This window comes from Poecile atricapillus, chromosome 1 (assembly GCF_030490865.1).
Source record: "Poecile atricapillus isolate bPoeAtr1 chromosome 1, bPoeAtr1.hap1, whole genome shotgun sequence".
Classification (NCBI taxonomy): Eukaryota; Metazoa; Chordata; class Aves; order Passeriformes; family Paridae; genus Poecile; species Poecile atricapillus.
In genome coordinates this window covers 76,627,714-76,648,703 of record NC_081249.1, presented here as the reverse complement: position 1 = coordinate 76,648,703, position 20,990 = coordinate 76,627,714, and the positions used below count along the sequence as shown (strand labels likewise).

The window sequence follows — 20,990 nt, the reverse complement described above, 5'->3', positions numbered from 1 at the left end:
ACAATCTCTGTGTATGGCTTTAATTCATTGGAAAATGAAAACTGGGGAAATCAAAAATACAGCAATGGAGGAGGAAATACGAATGTGAAGGTATGGTGGCAAGAAGATGTAAAAGGCTTGCTGATAACAGTGATGGCCAGGCTGGCTTTCTTTAACAAGCATGGTGAGACAAAGTATGAGCTACACAGGAAAGACAAAATAAAAGTAAGAACTTGGATGTCATAATATGCTGATGATGTGATAATACAAAATCAGTGTTTGGATAAAACAGAATAACCGTGGGTTCCATGTAATTTTGGAAAAGGGCAATTTGAAAAGCTGGAAGTCAAGCTGGAGGTCAATTGCTGATTACCCTGATCAGTTTGGATGCTGAGAAATACCTTTCTAATTGTTGAAAAATATTAAAGGATGCTGTTATTTATGAGAGAATTTAGCTGTTCAGAGTAGTTTGTATAGTAAAAACTAATTAGTAAGGACTAATGGCCCTGTGTTCTGGCTGTGCTAATTAGCAGATTCTTTATCCAGTACTGAGTGAGAAGAAATAACAGTAAAATAGCTTTGTTCTGTTGAATAATTGAGACACTATAGAAAAATGATCATAACAAATAACAATGGAGCACGTCATCTTTAAAAGGCAGGATATTGTTTTATTAACTGGAATTAACAATTGAAACTAAAAATAGAAGTATTTTGGAATATCTCTAAGCCAAACGTATTACAGATACTTGAAGTTTATACTGCAAGAAATGGTATATTTCTGAGACAAGACATTACATATGAGGATCTATAGCTACACTCTCTAAAATATATTCAGAATAAGTAAAAAGCATACATAATACAATCTAAGTAATGAAAAGGTTAAAAATAACCCAAGTATAGACAAAAAATTAAGGTTTGCAATTGTTTGGTTTTGTTTTTTGTTGTTTTTTGGGAAAGTATATAAGGCCTGAAAAATAAAACAAGCAAAAGTAAGAAAAAGAAAAGTAAATAGAGAAAAAAGAAGAAAAGAAGAGTAATAAGGAACTGATGTTAAATAGACTCAAGTAATTGACAAAAATAATGAAAAACTTTATCATTTATTTTAAATAAGATTATATAGAAAGGAACATTAATAATAACATGAAAGTGAAAATTTTTACATCTGTAGTGAAAACTGGTATTGTTAATTGTCAGAAATCCAACCCTTTCCAAATTAAACAATGCAGAATTTGCAGAATTTGCTATTCAAACATACCATAAATAAAATGTAATCCATTTTTTCCACTCATGGAGATGGTAGAAACTACACGTAAGACTCAAATGTTTTAATTTTCATCAGAGCATTGCTCTGATAAAACTGTCACACCCTGGGGCAGTACTGGCAGTCAGTACAGGTGATGCCAGCATTTTAATGCTACAGATAGTTGTGTGTCCATGCTCAGGCAAGGTGCCTTGTCTCTCTGTCCCTATTTAGTTTACAAGTATAGATGCAACCTAAAAGCACAAGGATAAATATGAATTAGAGTACTCTACAGTATGGAAATGGATGAGAATACTAAAGGAAATAGAAACAAGTTTCCAGGAACCCAACGGGTTTCAAGATGAGTTAGGTCTTTTATAAAGGGGTTTTTGTTAGTGATTGTCATAGTGGGTGATCCAGGATCAGTTCTGTTCATTTCAGCATCTGATTTCTCTGTCAGGCATTGACAGAATTATATTCACAACAATTTTGATAAATGGAGTAGTGAATACTACTAAAGACTTCTATATAGGAAATATAAAGCCCTTAGATATACAGGTTAAAGCCTGAAGACTCACACTCACTGTTTAAAACCTCCTGAGGGACCTCAGATGCACTTCTGTAATACATAAAAGATGCAATGATACTGCACAGAGCTTTTGTTCATGCTTTGTATTGATTTTTGGTAATTCATAAAGCCAATAGAGATCCAAAACTCTCCATTATCTGAAAGGGAAAGGCCCATGCAAAAGCCATTGTAATTTTGTTTCTCCATATTCAAACTAATAAATTACTATTTTCTTTTCATTGAGAGTAAATAATATGCAATTGCACACCTTTGAATACAGCCTCAATGTCTTTAATTAAAATCTTAAAGTTGTGAAGTCCTGTGATTCATTTTATAGCTAAAGCTGAGCTACTTGGGGTTTAGGTGAACCTGAAGACTAATTGGCAGATTAGCTGTAAACTACAGAGGTTATTTCCTGATTCTGCAAGATGATCTGTCTAGAGAGATGCCGTGAAAGCTCAGATAGAGCTGTCTCCAATGATTTTTTAAGGATTGAAATCGCAATCCAGACATGCAGGAGTTTATTAAGCACTCCTCTGATCAATGGCACTAGCCCCATGGGAAGAAAATGTGCAACCAATATAATGGGCACATCCCCTCCTCATGTGATGAGGGTAACCCTGTCTGCCTCGGAGCTTGATGGAAATGAACCATTTGTGTTCGTGAAGATGGCAACCCTCCTCTGGTAAATTCTTCATGGAATTATTAGGTCATGGCAGGTCCTTATTGCCAGGTGACAGTTTGCTGTGTAATAAATCTGAGTTATTCCATGGGGAAGGGAGAGCCACAGCAGTGGCTGTGAGAAAGTGTGCAGGAGAGCATCGTTACAGGAAAAGGCTTCAGGAGTTCTACCCGACAAGTAAGAGTATTTCAGCACTAAATCAAAAATATTCAGGGCGGAGGTCTTATAGCTCATTCCAATACTCTTCTGATTTTTCTCTGTTTCAAAGTCTTCTGCAAGGACACTAGTCTGGGACAAGGTGAAAATAGAAAGGACTTGTAGAAAAGTGAGCATTCCGAAGGCCTGTCCAGGAAACACTAAACTTGTTTCTGCTGTTGTGGAAAACAGAAATTTTTTTTTCCCTTTTGAGCACAAGATTCTGGAGAAAGTTCTATATCCTTCAGACAGACATTTCACTGCAGATCTGGTGGTGTCTTCCCCTTCTCAGGAATGGAAAAATTCACTGAAGTTTCTCTGATTTGGAAGATAGTCCATGTGGCTATTTCTAGCAGGAAAGCAAATGCTACCTCTTTCTCTACCTACAGGTTGAAACAAGAGGGATGAATTTTCCTGATTTTCCTTCTGATGGATCTCTTGTGGATTTTCCCACAGAGAGGCATTATCACAGAAATAGATGCTGGCTGAAATCCCAAAATCTCAGCTATGAAGAACTGCCTGCAGTCATAATGCAATTGCTCAGACTGGGGTTCTTAGCTTCAAATAAGAGCTCAACTTTTGAATAAGACTACTTTGTAAAAATCCTTTTTGGAATCAAAGTAAGAACTGAATAGATATAAAGTGATTGGTTGAGTAGTCCTGACTGAGGCCCTGTTCCATAGAAGAATTAAAACAACATAAATTTGAGTAAGCTCTTGGACTTGTTTTTTAGAGTAGATCATGTGGAAATCCTTAAGGGTGAATATTTCAGGAAAACAGATCAGCTTAAAGTCATAAACAGGTACAGCACACTGAGGGCTAGCAAGTGATCCTTTTCTTTACTTTCCAGTGTCAAAATTCAGGATTTCCTCTCTGAACATTAGCAATGAAAAATGTCCTGGCATTTTACAGCTATCCCAAAGACCTACATACTGATCGTGTTTCTTTAAAATATGTTTGCAGCGCAAGGGAAAGACAGTGTTCCATGGACATTGCACACAGCGATATGAGAACTTGTTGTACTGCATCTTTAATTCAAACAGGGAATATTGAAGATGGCCTTTCTTCTTTTCTCAGGAAGTATGACCTTAGGTAGACACCTATAGGTTTAGCATAATAACAAGATCTGAAGGAAATAGTATGATTATAACATCAGTGGCCATAATAGAGAAAGCTAATGAACCTATCAAACTTATTATTAGTTTTAGACACAGAGAATAAAGCATGACATTGGAGTGAACCACAGACTCTATTATATCACCAGAAATTATATGATCCTCATCATATCTGAATCAATAAAAAATGCTATTTAGTCTCCAAAAACTTTCAGACCCTTATGTCTTATTCCCAAATACATGATTTCTGTTGTTTTGCTGAACACCATTCTCAGTGCCTAATATCAGTGAAACTGCAGTGAATTATTTCTGAATATGTGAGAAATACATTTTCTTCACATAAAAAAAAAACTATTTCTGCTCCATTTGTTGGAAACAATTTTTAAAAATATCAGAAAATATTCTATGTTTCTATTCAAGCAATGTATAAACCACTCCTAGTGAATGCTATGAAGAGGAAATGATACCTGCATTTATAGAAAATGTAAAGTCTGCCAACCAACATTTTGTGTACATCTCAAATTATTTATCCCACTGCAATCTTTTCTGACAACAAGGTAATTGCTTCAATAATACAAAAACTAGAAAATAGCTTTTGCCACACAAATCTTAGTAGTACATAAAATAGAAAACAGGATGTAACTGTTGAACAGAAAATCATATTATGAGCAATATATTTCTTCATAATGCAATTCTTTCAGTATTGAATTCAAAACATCATTTCTCTTGTTCCTGAACATATTTTTTTTATTCTTTATTACCTAAAAAGTTTCAAACATATTTTATACTTACTAGTAATACTCATTGTTGGCAAACACCACTTTATACCACCATATATATATAAACACCATATATATAAACACCACCATCAGAATTACTTCTTTTCTTCAGATGTAAATTAGAAAAGAGATCAAAAAAAGAGTAACAAACATTAAAAGTCTGACATCAAAAAGGATGAAAAATTTGTATGAGCCATGTCAAAAATATTTGTAGGGCAACAGTGCCAACAGCATCTGCAGAGAAAGGAGGGTAGCTGATGAGTCAACACTGAAATTAGGTATCTTACATATTAGCTGGTCTGATCACTGAGAAAAATATTTTATGTCAGGCTGTTCTGGAAGGAAACTCCTTTTCTGTAACCCTGTTAAACAAGTCCCCAAACCCCATTTTTCAGAAAGCTCTTTCATGTGTCTCCCTATGACATAAAACCAAGACTTCTGCCTGCCTTTCAGGAACAAATCAATACATTAGAAATGTAATGAGGAATGTTAGGCCAAGGAAGAAATCACAAGTTCCATGACTAAAGGGGAATGTGAATGCACATTTTTGCTGTGTGAGTGAACTACACCAGAGAAGTGGAGAAATGCCCTATTGTGTGCTGCACAGTATATGTAGAAGCCTTGCCTCCACAGCCTGTCTTTTAGAAAGTTTTCAGTCATATTTAGGTAATAAAGCAAAAGACATACAAGATTTCCTTGACTCATGTCCCAGTTTCATACGGAACAATTTTTTGGTACTTGTTACTCCCAGTGTACTGTCACAGGTGACACAGCAGAGTGGTGGGGTGCTCAATGGCCTGTCATGGCAAATATCTGGGGACATTTACTCACCTTCCCACCCACTGAAAGAAGCTGGTCCTCTATAAGGCATTCACTGATGTGAAAGTACAGAGGCACAACACTGTTAGGCAAGTGTGGCATGTAAAGCATCCTACAGCCTTTGGTGAGCATCCTAGCCATGTCCCAGTGTCACCAAAGGACACCCACCCAGGCTGGAGGACAGGAAGGGTCCTCTGTTCCAGATAATCAGGAGTTCAGGACTGCAGGGTGTCTTACGAATGGGACAGAGCTAGAAACACGGACAGAGAGCCAATGGTAACAAGCACATCTAATTGGAGGGACAAACCTTAGCTCTTGGTGCCTTTATAAAAATGTGCACCCCAGGCCTGAAACAGTAAATGCTTCACAGCAGAGCGAAGGTGGCACATCCCAAACACTGGCACCTGTGACTTTGAGGATATGATAACACAGTCCTAAAAAAGTCTTTCACACAGCATTTCACTACAGCCCTGGATATCACTTCCTACTCAGTATTACCCCAGAGCAGGACTGAGTGAGCACCTCACTCAGGAATTGCTCACCCTGAGCTGGCAGAATGGCACTAAGAAGCCACAAATAGAATGAATGCTCCATTTACTGCTGCAGTTACGGCTATGAAAGGGGTGCATGGAGGCAGGGGACACATATACAAATATTAAAGCTTTTTTAAAAAAAAATCACAGACAAGAGATTCTTTCACAGTTTGCTGCAACTGTCGTCAGTGATGAGATATTGATGTAGTATGACACAAATAAAGAAATACAACAATAATAATCTCTTCATCTTGTTCAGCTTTTCATGTTCCCCCTAAGTGTCATACCTTCTTGCGAGTATTAAGGTAGAATAAAGGAAGTAAATGACAGTTTCAGACGGAGTGTTTTTGATAAATACAAGCTGTTACAGTGGAGGTTTATTGTTTCAATTTTTCTTAATACAGAACCCACTGCTGCTCCCATCGATGTCAAAGCTACGAGTTTGTCTGTATCAGAGATTCTTGTTGCGTGGAAACATATTAAAGAAAGTCTAGGAAGACCACAGGGATTCGAGGTATGAACACAGAATATCATAATGAGAAGTCTTGTTGCTTTTGCAAGTGTTGCATTCTGTTAACATGTGCACTAGTGAAACTTCAATAGGAATTATGCTCATTTTAGCATACGTACCACTAGCTGTGGAACAGCAGTCACAGCTGTAGCACCGGAACATTTTTTATTTATTTGTGCTTGAAAACTGTTCAACACCAGTTCTTATAACATCTCTTTGTCACTTCAAAAAGAGCTGAAAGAACTGCAAGTGACCCAGCACGCATCATTCACAGGCTGGGGAAAATTAGGTATTGACTGTTTCCAGCTCTAAGCAACCAGTTCCAACTTGTTATTTACTGACAGCAACCAGCACAGAAAAAAGAGAGAGCCTCTGCTTCCGTGTGCTCTCATCCCACAGAGGCCGAGGGACATCTGCTGGGCAGACCGTATCAACAGGATGTCAAGAGGGAAGCAGCAGCTGCACAGTCCATAAACAAAACTCTGCTTAGAGACAGCCCTTCCTGTCTTGGGAGAGTGAACCAGCCCTGGCAAGGGACCTCCTTGCACTTTTGGATACAGTTTGCAATCCAAACCTCCAGGAACAGATAGATCTAGCAGTATACCTGTCTATTCCTTTGGGCCACCACCACAACCCCCCCGACCTTGTGGATCAGGCTGTGCTGATCCTCATTAAACAGTCCAGCCAAACCAAATTAACTGATTTTGGGATGCAGGTTATTTGTCCTGCTTTAGACAGTGCTGACTCATTCCTGATTTTCTACAGTAACACTGCAAAAAAGGGTAAACATGTAGGTCTGAGGCAGACACCAATCATGTGAGTGTCAAGAGATATCTCGTGATCTCCTAGCACAGGGTGTCTCCCTGGTAGCATGCCTGGGCCACCCCAGGGGCTGGTGATCATCACTAATAGCCTCAGGAAGGAAATGCAGGTGTCTGGGTAGCACCAGAGCCAACACCTTCTCAGGTGTTGCCAGCCATGACCAGGACCACACATGTACCTCATAGCTCAAACACAGCCAGTTAATATTTTCTTACCTGTTTCTGTAGCTTGTTGATATATTGCATAGCAACATCTCTATTAATATCTAGCACAGTCCAAATGGGCTGTGATTTTGGCATGTCCCCTCGGGTCTAGCATTTGTTCAGGTCTTTGTCCCCTCTACATCTGCACGCTGAACTCTGCTAACCCTCTGTCAGTTATTTCATTGCTCGTTTCTCCCGCTTCTTCCTTACATTAAATATGTTTCTATTCTTTTGCACATAGCTTGCTTCGTGCAGCAAAAGTCATATTTGACCATTTTACCTTTAAACCTGCTATTTATAAAGAGAACAAAACTGTATCTGATACAGATGATATTCATCTTACAAATACTATTCCTCTCCATGTTGAAGTGTTCCACTTGTTACTAACCTGACTTCAATCTTGAGATTGGTCTTTCATCATCTGAAATAACTTACTTGCTTCACCCTCTCTTTTTTCTTTTCAGAAAGGTGGCTGGTTTATTTTTTCTCAGATATCTTAACATCTTTTAAATTATACCTACTATTTTCACTCTTATTCTCATTCTTTCAATCAAAATGATTTTCAAAATGTTCTATTAACTTTGCAGTACATATTTTAAAATTAAAAAATATATTTTCTTTCTAAAATTGAAATTTATTTCCCTAGAAACTTATCCTTTCATAATGTGAATGGATTTTGCATTTGATTGCTTGTCACATAACACTTCCCTTAGCTCTACAGGTGTGTCCTAGCAATAGATGGCTGTTACAGGTAGGACAGTGGGCTTCCTTTGTGTCAGAGGTGGTCTTCTGCACTTGGAAAGTGCTCTGACCTTTGGAGTTTGGCATACTCTGACCCAAACAATAATACTTGCCAGCTCTATGTCTCTCATGGATTTCTCATTTAAAAATTCACTTTTCCTTTGTACGTCCTCCCACAAAGGAATTAGAAGAGCCTTCTAAATAGTAATGCCTTTTAAAGTACTACTTTTATCTGGGGAGATGGGGGTGTTTTTTTCCTCCCCACCCTACCCACCCACATCCTGCCCTTTCTGTCTTTGTTCATTTAGCCAGAATTCCTCTGCCCATTTTCTGACGGACAAATCTTTCATAGAGTAGTTTGGTCTTCTCCATCTTCACAGGAATAATTACAATCTGAGCAGCACTTACTCAGTAAACGTAAAAATAAATGTTGCTGTTCTGCACAATTCAGCAGGAGAGAATAACTTCTAAGGATGGTATCGCTAGATCTTTTCAATTCCATTTTTGTGAAGAATTTCATCAGAAAGGAGGTAATGATTTATGGGATCAGTACAGTGACTCAGTGCATTATAATAGTCACTTAAGTACACTAAGTCCACACTATCAGCCCAATTTTCCTAACACACTGACAGTTTGCCTTAAAAGCATCCCCACTGTGCAAAAAGGAAAGGAGTCTGTGCAGGAAGACATTGGGGCTAAAATTCACCCCCCCAAAAAAAACCCACAGAAGTACTGAACAGTTTTATGTTTTCCATATTTCTTACTTTCTTAAGAGTCTCTTTCACTTGTTGGGAAGACTCAACTTTCAAAACTGATTCCAGAAGTTCATCATTTGTACATCATTTGTACAGTGCAGTGCAAAACAAAGCCTATAGTACTCCTTTAATCCACAAAAAGCAAATAGATAATGCACAGAAATCCAGTAATTTTGATAAAAGTATGAATTATTTATGCTTTTTTTGTTTTTTAATTATTTCCTAATGTAAAATTATTGTGGGCCATAAGCAAAGAGAAAGTTGCCTTCAGTTCAATCTGATTGCAAAACAATCTGACTAGCCACTCTGTTTTAATGTCTCAGTTCGTATTCTGGCTGTGGTCATCATAGCAGTGATAACCTCCTACACAATCTTCACATTTCTGGCCTTTTGGCAACAGCATTATAAAAGGGACAGCTAATTTCTTAACACTTGGATGTTTGGGCTTCAATCAACAAAAGTGGCAGAATATTTAGTAAATGTGGACAAGTTCACAGTGACCCACTTTCACTCTGGCCCTGCTTGCACTTTGTACTAAGGAGTAATGAAAGGCAAAGGAGCTTGTCCAATTTCAGGTTGTCATCCTTGAAACAGTGAACAGTGTTAACTGTTATGTCACTTGAGTTTTATGCAGGGTTTGCTGCCCTCATTTGCATCTTCCAAAGCACATATTATTCCTGCCTTCAGTACAGGTTTGTCAGCTGTCTGCCCAACCTTACTAAATATATGCCAGCTACAGTCTGATAAAGCAGAAGTAACTCAAAAACTTTGTCAGAATTGTGGAAAAATACAATTTGTTGTTCACACCTGTTGTTTGGAATCTATAAGCTGAAGGTTATAAAATCTTTTTGAGCCCGAGGCAATGTTTTCTTTCTCATTCACTACTGGTAAGGAAGGAAAACAGAAAGAATTACTGATTGAAAGAAAAGATATTTTGGGTTTCTTTTTTCTTTTCCAGAAAGATAAGGCTAATACTTAAGTATAAATGAAAAAGCTCATGTCTCTTTTGCTGGAATTTCTCTGAGGGATAGGAGTTTGGCTAATACAATCAAAAGATCAGCTTGAAGCAAACAAATAAGCAAATTTAAAAATAACAAAAAAAAAAAAAGAAAAAAATCTTGAGTGTCATTTTTAGAGAGGATTACTTGATATAATAACTTGGTTTATTATATTATATATTTAATAAAATCATTTTATGGCTTTTCAAAGAGATTTACTCAATATTTTGCTGCTTCTTATCTGCATTTTATCTATTTTTATGATGGAACAGATAATTTTTCCTACATATTTTTGTACTGTATTTTTGTTTACTCTTTATTTAGTGAAGTATACCTAGAGGTAACTTAGAAAGAGTATATGGATATTTTAACCGCAGCCTGAAAAAGCAAGTAAGAGCTTCTTCTTGATTAGGCTCTTACTTGATGTGCTTTATTTGTAGCTTTAATTTTCTGTGATCAACAGAAAGAATATCCAGTTAATAACTCTAACTTTACTGCATTTATTGAAGATGATGTGCAGTTAGATCAGATCAAGACAAAGACTGTATAACCTAGAAACCGACTTAGGGAAAATAGTATCATTTAAGATATTTTTTAACTTAAAAATCCAAGGAAGTGGTATGCAACTATCAGAGGTAGAATAATTTTAGTCAGAAATTGTTTCTACCAAGATTTGTTTTTAACTATTACCCAACGCATGATCAGAGCAAAGCAGGTTGCTCCTCTCCAGCTTGAAGAGATGGGTCTCTGGAAATCAAGTGTCAAAGTTTACTATTTTTTGACTAAAATCAAGGCAAAGTCCAGAAAAAATTTAAAACCTCACAAACAATAATGCTTTAAACAAAAAAAATGCTTTCTTTCCCCCCTTTTTGTTTCAGTTTTCAAATATTGGCTACTCTTTAGTGATTTATGCTTCATGTTATTATCAATATTCAATGTTATTGAATATTAGTATATTTATGTTATATATATGCATGTATATATACATTATGTTATTGTTATATTAATGAAAACATGTCCTGTGTTATAAATCTCTTCTGAGAAGCTTAAATCAAGGTTACAGAAAATAAGATTTAAAAAAGAGCAGCAAATGCAGAGAAGTCTAAAAAAACAAACAAACCCTCTATTTTAAGATATATGTCCTTCACTTTTAAACATCAGAAGTATCTCCATTTCAATTCAACTCAATGTAAATCCCTACAGCATCTATCTCAGTCAATAATGATGGGAATTTCTTTGTTCTATAACTACTTCTTCTTTTATTTCCTTTGTCATCAACAAATGGATGCATTCCTTACCACAAAAAAAAGTTTTTGGAAAAAAAAGAGATGAAAGTTAATTCATTAACATTTCATTAATATGAGACATGGTGTGTCCTGTGAATAAACACAGCTACATGTAATTTTGCTCCTGGCTTTCTAGAAAAAGGACACAAAATTCAGTTGTGTTTCCACCCCTGCTACTGTTCACCTGTGGAAGCTTAGTCAGCTCACTTTTCCTTTCTGACCTTTTTCTTGTTGGATCCTCAGCAGACTGCACTATCTGGATGATAGGGTCTCCAGAACACATTGTCCCTCTCACTGCCTGTTCATACAGTGCTCAGTATTGTGCAGTTCTCACCATCGCAGCATCAAATTTGTAAAGACGCATCACAAGTTAAATGAAAGGAATCTGACTGCCCAAGAGATAATGAGCATTGGAGATTCAGTAGTAGGATGTGAATAAGTGGTTGCTGATTCCTTTTTCTTTTCAAGAAAAGAAAACTGACTCTGAATAGGTGTTATTTCAGATATCAGTAGCTTTGGTCAAGTATTCATCCCGCAAAATACCTCAGTGAATCACACTTATTTCAGAACAAGTGACTGCAGCTACACTTGTGAATGGAGCTGTGATTCATCTAAGAATTAAAGCAACAGCATTTTAACATGGGATAATGCAGGCACACACACAGAAGACAAATGCTTGAATTTTACAGTTGGAAGAGTGGACTATGGGCTGACACAAACTAACATACCCTCAACCAAAGTTAACAGAGACACTTCGCTCTAGTAAAGATAGGACCTCAAATGTATATTTTTGCAACCAGGTTGTTTCAGATCTTTTTTTCTATGGCAGTCCTAATGCAATTATAAAAGGTCAGCATTGTACTCATTGGTCTTATTTTCCTGTGAACCCCTTGGTGTTCTTTTGGTTTGCCATTTCCTGGGAGACATTCTTAAGAGTTCTGCCTTGCCTGTGACCTTTTTTCTCAGAGGAAAAGTTATACTGATACAATGTAAATAACTTATTAAGAAATAACCAGATTCACACAAAAGGTCAAAATGTGGAAGAAGTGCAAGTAGGTCTCAGCATGAATAACAGTAAGCTGAGTATAGGTCTTTGAATGGCATGTTACTGACATCTCCTCTTAGGCAAAATAGGGCCCCATGAGAATTCCCTTACTTGTGTAACTCACTTAGATACATTTTCTCCAGTAAAGCCCTGAAAAAGCTTGGTCCTTGAGGACAGACACTGGCCAAATTCTCACCTCAGCTTTATAACCTCTTTGAGATTACGATAAATTTAAATATGTCAAAGAATAAGAATTAAGAACCACCAAAGATCATTTAGGGGTTCATTTTATGTCTGAAAAGGAAGGGCATAAACATACTATCAAAACTTCATTTACTAGGAACCTCTTTGTATCCGAGAATTAAAACCAAATCAATTTCCTTCTTTTTCTTCTGTTAAGATTTTTCAAATGATTGAAACATTTGCATCATTGTTCTGTCATTGCCTATTCCTTGGACTGATAAGAAATCTCCTGGATCTGAGTTGCACCAGGCCAGGAAGAGAATATTGCTCACAACACTTCTTAACTGATACAATCAGTTTTCCAGGCTGAACATAGATATTCTGGTGACCTACCCGAGGATGAGTTCTCCTTGAAGGGTGTCCTTTAATGATCAGCTCTCCCCACCAAAGTTCACCCTCTGCTCCTCCATCTTACAGTAACCTCCTCTTGTGCCAGTAGAAGCTATTCCATGTTCTTCAGGTCACACCACCATATTCCAAGTCTTGCCATTTTGGAGAAGAGAGCACTTCATGGTTTGAGGTCAAGCTGCAAATCCCATATGCTTAAAGGGATCTGATGATCAGAAAAAGGCATAAATGGCAAAAACACCCTCCACAGGATAACAAGCACAAGCATCTGGCAGCATGAGCTTGCCAGGTGCCTATATTAATCTTTCATTTGGTTGATTGTTGGCAGGTTGGTTACTGGAAGGACATGCAGCAGGAAGAAGCAGCAGAAAAGGTCAAAACAGAGGGAAATGAGTCATCCATCCTCCTGACAGGATTAGAAGGAAACACATTATATCACCTAACAGTGAGGGCATACAATGCTGCAGGGTATGGACCACCTAGCACTGCTGTGCATGCAGCAACCAAGAAATCCCGTAAGTAATCTCAGTATATTTGCTAAAAGTAAGAAGTCAGGGAGCAACTCTGCCCCCTTGGGTTTTTATTTATTAAGAGTGTATAATAATGAGGAATCATGTAGAGATTTGATTCATGGTTTTGCTTTGATGTTTAGACATAAATTCATGTGACTCTGCATTCATAGCAAAGATTAATTTCCTAGAAAACAAGGCATTTTTATACAAAGGGAGAGAAAAGTCTTCAAGTGCATAAGCTTTGTGGAATTTAAGGGGTGGGTGGAATAAATACTCTATAAATACTCTATAATCTACTAAATTACACCAGTGATGAAAAAAAGTGTTATATGTTCCAGCTAGAGTTGGAAGCCTGGTAACACTACCAGTTTTAAATGTAATGCAAGATTAAAATACTTTTCTTTTGTTTTTAAGGAAACTGCTTAAAATATATATATATTGTACATGTTATTTTTTCTTCTCAGCTCCCAGCCAAGCACCAGGCAATATTATGTGGATACAGGATGGCTCACATGTGTCTCTTGGGTGGGAGCCAGTCAGACCTCTAGCTAATGAATCTGATGTAATGGGTTACAAGGTTAGTGCTTCCCCTTCCTTGCTCACCTTTCTCTCTTCCAAGCAATAGCTCCTCTTCCCTGTTGACTTTTTTCCCCTTTCTTGTTCCTCTGTGCAAGTGAAGCACTCTATACAGACTGTCTCAAATCAGCTTTTACTGTGAGAAGCAATAAATAAAATTAAAATGAGAGAAATATCCAAACATATTTTTGTGTTGTGATTTTCAAATACCAAACTCTCTCTGACTCTATCTGTGGGACTCAACCTCTGAATCAGCAGTGGCTATTAATAATATCAGAATGAAATGAAATTCCTAATAACTCTTCAATTCAACTGTAATTGAAGTAAGATTTAGGGAAATGCAGAACAATGAGATATCCTTAATTTACATTAAAATTAATATTTTTGGAAGCAGAAGCACAAGAACTTCAGGTGTTTTTTGTGATCAAAAAGCAGTGTTGGTAACATCTGGAATTCAAAGTTTTGAAGTTGTAAAGATTAAAATCCAGATTAACGCTTAAATAAAAAGTTGTAAGAAACAGAATTCACTGCAATACCTTAAGTCAAAGTAGAATGATTTCAGTGTTTTTAGAGAAGTGTGGGGTCTGGGTGTTTTTGAAGCCCTTATCAAGTCACTTCGATAGACTATAATCTTATATCTCCACTGATACATCAGGAAATATCACTGAGAAAGTATGAAATGGCCCAAATAAACCAGAAACTGTTCTAACCTTTATCAGAATAGTTGATATTCTGAAACAGTTGAGTTGACTTTGGTTTTTCACACCTCTCTGACCTTTTCAGTTTTCTCTGGGAACAGAAACTCTTATGCAGAAATACCAAAAAGACAGCTACGTGCTGCCTTGCTTTCCTCCCGCATGCCATAAATTTATATTGAGTTTCACAGCAAATGCAGCAACATATCTGAGCTGTCATCAGTTGATTTAGCTAGCTAAGGTAAACACAGTAAATACATTATTCAGGCTATTTTACTTCCATTTGAAGTTGGGTTCTTGAGCCAAAAATGTGAATATCAAGATGAACTTTGGGATAAGAACTTGAACCAAGTAGAATTCAAAATAAATTTTTAAATTTTGGAGATAAAGTTGTGCAACACCTAATGCTGGAGAGGGTACGTCCTCTGTCTTTGCTCTAGGTCATAACCTGTGTCCTTTCACATCCATGAATCTCTATAATATTTTGCTAATACCATTTTGAAGCCACTGCAGGATGGGAAGAGTAAAAGCAAACATCTGTTGAAATGCAATGTCAGGAAATCCCTAATGAAAGCATGAAACAGTTAACATTGCAGTGACTGCATAGTGACATCTATACAAAATATCTGCTACAGAATGACCACTGTGACCACTGTCTGCTTTATCCACCACAGGTGTTATTTCGGCAAGAGGGCCAGAGCAATAGCCAGGTTATAGAAACACAGAAAACATCAGCAGTGGTACTTCTTCCTGATGTTGGGGTCTACATCATTGAGGTCTGTGCAGTCAGTGAAGGAGGGGATGGGACTGCAAGTCCCCAGATCAGAGTTCCATCTTTTTCAGGTAAAGTTACACTTATATTTGAAAGTGTGGTGATTAGAGTGATGCTCATTAACTCTGTTATTCTCTACCAGAAAAACTATGTTTTCACAATTAACTATTAGAGAACTGATCTGAGCCTTTAGTTCTATGCTGAAACAAAGGTATCTAATTATACATGGGATGTTTAAGATCATCTGAGGCAACCATGTGAGGCTGATGCACAAAGATGATTTATAGGAAATTTCTCCCTTTTGAGGATGACATCTAAAAACCTACCTGAGCTATAGATGTTTATATGTGCACTGATGTCTCAAATAGCAATATAGTCAGCTGTGATGCAATCCACAGAGACCAGCAGTGGAGCCTTGACAACAATTTAGCTAATATTCTGAATTTTAATATTAAGACACAAGTGCCTAAGGATATCTTCAGTGTCCTAAGGCATCCCAAACAGAGCGGGCAGATGGGATGTGGGACTTAGGGGATACACACATCATTCTGTACCACCAGCCAGAGGTGTATATATGACACAGTTGAAGTGGCATGTATTTAGGTAGCTGACCCTTGTGTACGTGCGTGCTTGAGAGTAAGCTGAATTTCACTGTAAGTTCCATTGACTCCCTTGCATAATTATTACTTTATTTAATTATTAACTTATAGTAGTATTAAAGTGTTATCATTAGGTAAATCATGATATCTAGCTGCTCTCTCCTCAGTTACTGTAATATGTTGAAAGGATTTAAAGTATCAATATTACAAAGGTAGGTAAGGGATAGGAGGATTGGTGGAAAGAACAACGAAGAAATAACATACTCTTTGCCTAAACAGAACAAGGCATTTTAATTAGAACCTTCTGATAACACTTTAAAGTTTTATTAAATATTGCTTTTTGGTCCTTAAGGAGCACTAAGCAAAAGGTGTAAGCCTGAACTTCAAAATAGAACTACAATTTCAGCTCTAGTGTGGCTACGAACTGCAGTGCTATTATCAGAATGCAGAAGACACCAAGCCCTCCTCCATGGAATATTTTTTTCGTGTATCTTTAGAACCATAATTCTAGGCCACAAAGTCCTCCATCTAATTAGACTATGCATATCGCATTAGTTTCACTTAGGACAATTGCTGTCCAAAAAAACCCAGTCTGGTTCCCTTCCCATTGTTGCCACTACCACCCCAGAGCAGAGGTCCCCTTAGCATGGCCTCTTAAGATGCCACTGTGGTGAAAAATCAACACTGCATTAATGGGCAAAAGACCACCTTTTCCTCTGGACAAACAGAGGGATCACGGGCTGGCTTTCAATCCTTGTTCTGGGACAAAGATTTGTGACCCAGGGCAGCTTCTGCAACCTAATTTTTTTTTTGAAGATTAAGACACAAAACTGTACACACTTTTAGAATTTCCTATTAATTAGCAGACTGAATATGAGGATCCTATAGCTCCAGTGAACTGCTGTAGGTATTGTCATAAAATCTCATCTGTACAGGGAGCCCGTTTTGTGACGACAGTTCTCACATGGGAACCCATTGCCTAAAAATTAGTCTCTTGCTGAGGATAATAGAATATAAATTTGGGCAAAAGCTAATATCTAAATGTACTGAGAATAATTTGCATCATTTTTTTTCTTAATTACTTTGCTTTTCATTTCAGGAGGAAAAGTAACAAGTGCTCAGTCCACCTTACATGTGTTGTCTACTTCATCATCCTCTGTAACATTGCTTTTGGCACTGATGGTACCTTCGACCTCATGGTGAAGGCTGCAGACTTTGTTGTTGTTGTTATTTGTTTGCTCTAGCTTGATGACACCAAGGGATGGAGTTATATGTCCGTGGAGAAACTGAAAACCCAAGCTAATGATTAAAGACCCATCAAAATGCCTGTGGTGCACTTAGAGGAGTGTTGGAGACACGGTCAATAATTCATCAGGTTTTTATCTCTTCTTCATTTGTAAAAGTCCTCTGAGGAGGAGACCCTTTTTGGCCCAAAAATATGCAGATTGTATGTAATAAACTTTTGTAAGCAAAGGTAATTTCTGTCAAATGTATTTTCCTTTTTTAATATGTTCAAATTTGGTAAACCCAGTCATGTATCATTAGGTGTTTAAAGGGTGGTGTCTAATACAGTACACCTGTATGGTTTGGAGAAAAAAAATCCTTTTTTGAATATAGAACAAAGTTTGATACAGCTTTACTTTTGAATACTTTGCTTGCATCCCTGATAAATGGTTTTTCCTAATGACAAGGAAGAAAAACACAGTTTATATACAAAAAAACACTGCAAATGTAAAGAACTTGTTCTGAAAATATATAATATGTATTCAATTAGCAAAAAGAATTGTCAGTTAAATACTAGACAGCTTACTCCAGAATATAGCAAAATGGAGCAGAAAATCCATTTATTTTATTACCAGGTAAATGGAAAATTATTAAACAAAACTTAGGAGGAAACCAGTAATTTTTTAGCAAATGCCACAAGATTTCATGTCCAGTGAAATTTTCAATAAAAAATAAGAAATCAGTTCCTACTGCATATGACAATGAAAATTCCACTGGACATTGAAATATGGTATACATTAAGCTACTAAGTAGACAAATAAAGCAATGCAAGGAGATAAACCTACTTTTCCCAACCACTTCTCAGTAGTAACTTCCTTTTTCTTCTGAGTCCAATTTCTGGTAGCATTCTATGCTTTGTATAGATGGTACTCAAGTTGAAGTATATGTGAAAGCATATCACGAAGAGAATATTAACATTTTTCAGGATGGCATTATCCACATATATACAGATTGCAGTAGGATATATTTTGGAGAATTTTGCTTCTGAGAAAAAAACTACTTGGAAAGATGCTACAGAGCATCATTCCAATTATTTATCTATTTGGTTCTATTTCTATAGCTCGCTGGAGATTATTCTTGTAGGTACTGTGTGCTATCAGTTTTAATCCCCATTTTTTATGTACCAGACAATTTTTTACTCAATAGACAATTTGGACAATTTTTCTACATTGAAAGGCCTTCCCATGTACTGGAACCTGAAGAAAAATGACTTCCAGGGAAGATGGTGTGCATGTTTGTTCAGTCATGGTGTACACGGTGTTATGAAGGGTGGCATTTTGCTAACATATCTGGGGATCATGCCTAGGAAAAACACGGCACTGCCTGGGAAGAATCAAGTCAAAAATGGTTAACATGAAAGTCCTAGTAGCATGATTCTTCTAGTTGTCTATCTCTGTAAAAGTTTTGATGAAAACCTATTTTAGCTGGTGGGTTCCCAATTCAAAGTGCTATTATTTTGCCTGTTCACTAGCAAAATAATTTTTGGCATTTAGATAATACGCTGCAACTGTGCTCTTTCTCAGCTGTTTCAAAACAGTAGCCAAGAAAGCACAACAGACATAAAAAGGTGAGAAGCTGAAGATGACTAAATATTTTTGGTTTTGAATATTTTATCAGAAAAAATTTTCAGAGAAGGTTCAACTCAAATCTTTGTTACCCACTAATATTTGAAATAATTTTCTAAAAAAAAGTGTTTAAAATTACTTAAGTCACCCTGTTGCTCAGAAAACAAGGCAGGATAGCTAGCTAAGAATTGACTGCAGATATAGAGAAAAAAGCCTTCTATATCTCTGCTTCTGGAAAAGCCTTTGAGATCAAAGACAGGAAGGTGTAATGTACCTTGCTGATAGAGCAAACTCATAGAGAGTAACTACCTGCTGTCCCTTGTAAAACAGCAGCATTGCTACTGTGAAGAGTGCCTGCATCAGCAATCCATCATCTGCCAAAATGTTAAAATAAATAAGAATAAAGTGATGAACCAAAAAGTGAAATGGCTATTTTATAAATTAGTTAGGCATAATTTCCTCTATTTTTTTATACAGTTGCTTGCCAATGCAGTTTATTTCAGAGTATTCCAAAAGGCTACATTCACTGCTGATGGCATTTGGTTAAACTTTCTAACAATAAATGGATATGCTTAATAGGAGGAATAAAAGTCTGATAAGGAGACAGAGCTCCATCTAGATACATCTCCCTCTCTAGTATGAAGATACAAATAGAAATACTGAACATACCATCAGGTAATGTAGTTGTATTGCAGGGACAAAAGGAGGTATGTTTTATATTCAACATGAACAGAATATGTATTTTGCATCTTAAATATATTAATAAACATGTTTTAAATGTTTAAGTACCTATGTATTACCTATTTGTTACTTTGTAGATGATGTTTCCTTATCATGACATTTCTTTTTTGCAAGGGAAAGCTTTTTCCTTTTTCATGTAAAAGATTGTAATAGTGCAGTCTAGCGTCACTGAGGAGGCTGTATTTTTGTATGATGTCACAGGATCTGTTCAGAAAAAAAATAATTAGAAAGAAACCTTGTTTCACAGACCAAAAGAAAGTTACTGTCATGGCCCATATCAAAATGTTAGATATATTGTATACAATCTGTATATATGCTATATATAATGGTATATACAGTGTGGAAGACACAGTAATATAATAGTTTCTGTGTACTGTTCTTGTAACATTAGATCTTTTTAATAAATTATTCTCTTTTTATTGACTTTTATCTTATCTCCTGTCATCTCTTCAGTTATATTCACAGAGTTCAAGGTGACACAATTATTCGGTTTTCAACAGCAAGAACCTTTAAATTATTTTCAAGAAGAAAGTGATGAATTTGCAATGGTGAATGTGGAAAATGTGGCCATTAAAATCAAATACTTTTTGGCGTAATTTTAATTTCATCTAAATTTTGGTTTTCTTTGGTAAATATTTTTTACATCTAAATAACTGAGAGGTAAAAGAAGGCCTGAATTCTCAAAATTAAACTATATTTAATAAAGATTGCAATATAAATCTGCAATTTAGCCTCAGAGTTAAATGTTCTCTGTATTAAAAATATCATGAACAGAAGAGACATTTTTATTAATGTTAGGGAAATCTAACTTTTCCTGAGAAGGTGGTGAGACTCTGGCATGGGTTAGGAGCTATGGATACCACCCCCCACCACCCCTGGAAGTGTTCAAGGCCAGATTGGATGTGGCTGTGAGCAGACTGGGATAGTGGAAGGTGTCCCTGTCAGCAGCAGGGGGTTGGAACTGGATGATCTTCGAGGTCCCTTCTAACTCAAAGCATTCTGTGGTTTCCATGAAAAGAAGAGCTTTATAAGGAGATGACCAAGGTTGATCCTCTATGTACTGAATTATTACATAGTTCCTGGGAACACTCTGTAACATTCTGTCAAGTGTCACTTGTACCCAAAGCCTGGGGAGGCACAAAAGCACAGTGTGGTCATGTCATGTTCAATTGAAGAGTTCAGTTCCTTTGTTTTATACTTGAAATACTTTATGTGACTAACCATAATAGAATAACTTTCAAGGATGCGTATACCCTTTTGAGAAAAAAATGGAACAGCAGATAACACAATTACAGCTAATGTTTTTCTTTTTTTGGTTTTATTTGTGCTCTTAATAATCCCCAATCAGACCTTTATGAAATGCACATTTATAGTAAATGACTTT

The 20,990-nt window shown here is 36.6% G+C and overlaps 1 protein-coding gene across 1 annotated transcript in view; it reads left to right on the top strand.

The window, feature by feature from the left end:
• The window catches only part of CNTN5 (contactin 5), a 310,963-nt gene extending 293,744 nt beyond the window's left edge, over positions 1 to 17,219 (top strand). The window contains exons 19-23 of the mRNA XM_058846829.1: positions 6,315 to 6,424; positions 13,191 to 13,377; positions 13,839 to 13,951; positions 15,320 to 15,488; positions 17,116 to 17,219. Of these exons, the coding sequence (XP_058702812.1) occupies positions 6,315 to 6,424; positions 13,191 to 13,377; positions 13,839 to 13,951; positions 15,320 to 15,488; positions 17,116 to 17,219 (683 nt within the window). The remainder of the gene's footprint in view (positions 1 to 6,314; positions 6,425 to 13,190; positions 13,378 to 13,838; positions 13,952 to 15,319; positions 15,489 to 17,115) is intronic.
• The last annotated feature ends 3,771 nt before the right edge of the window (positions 17,220 to 20,990 follow it).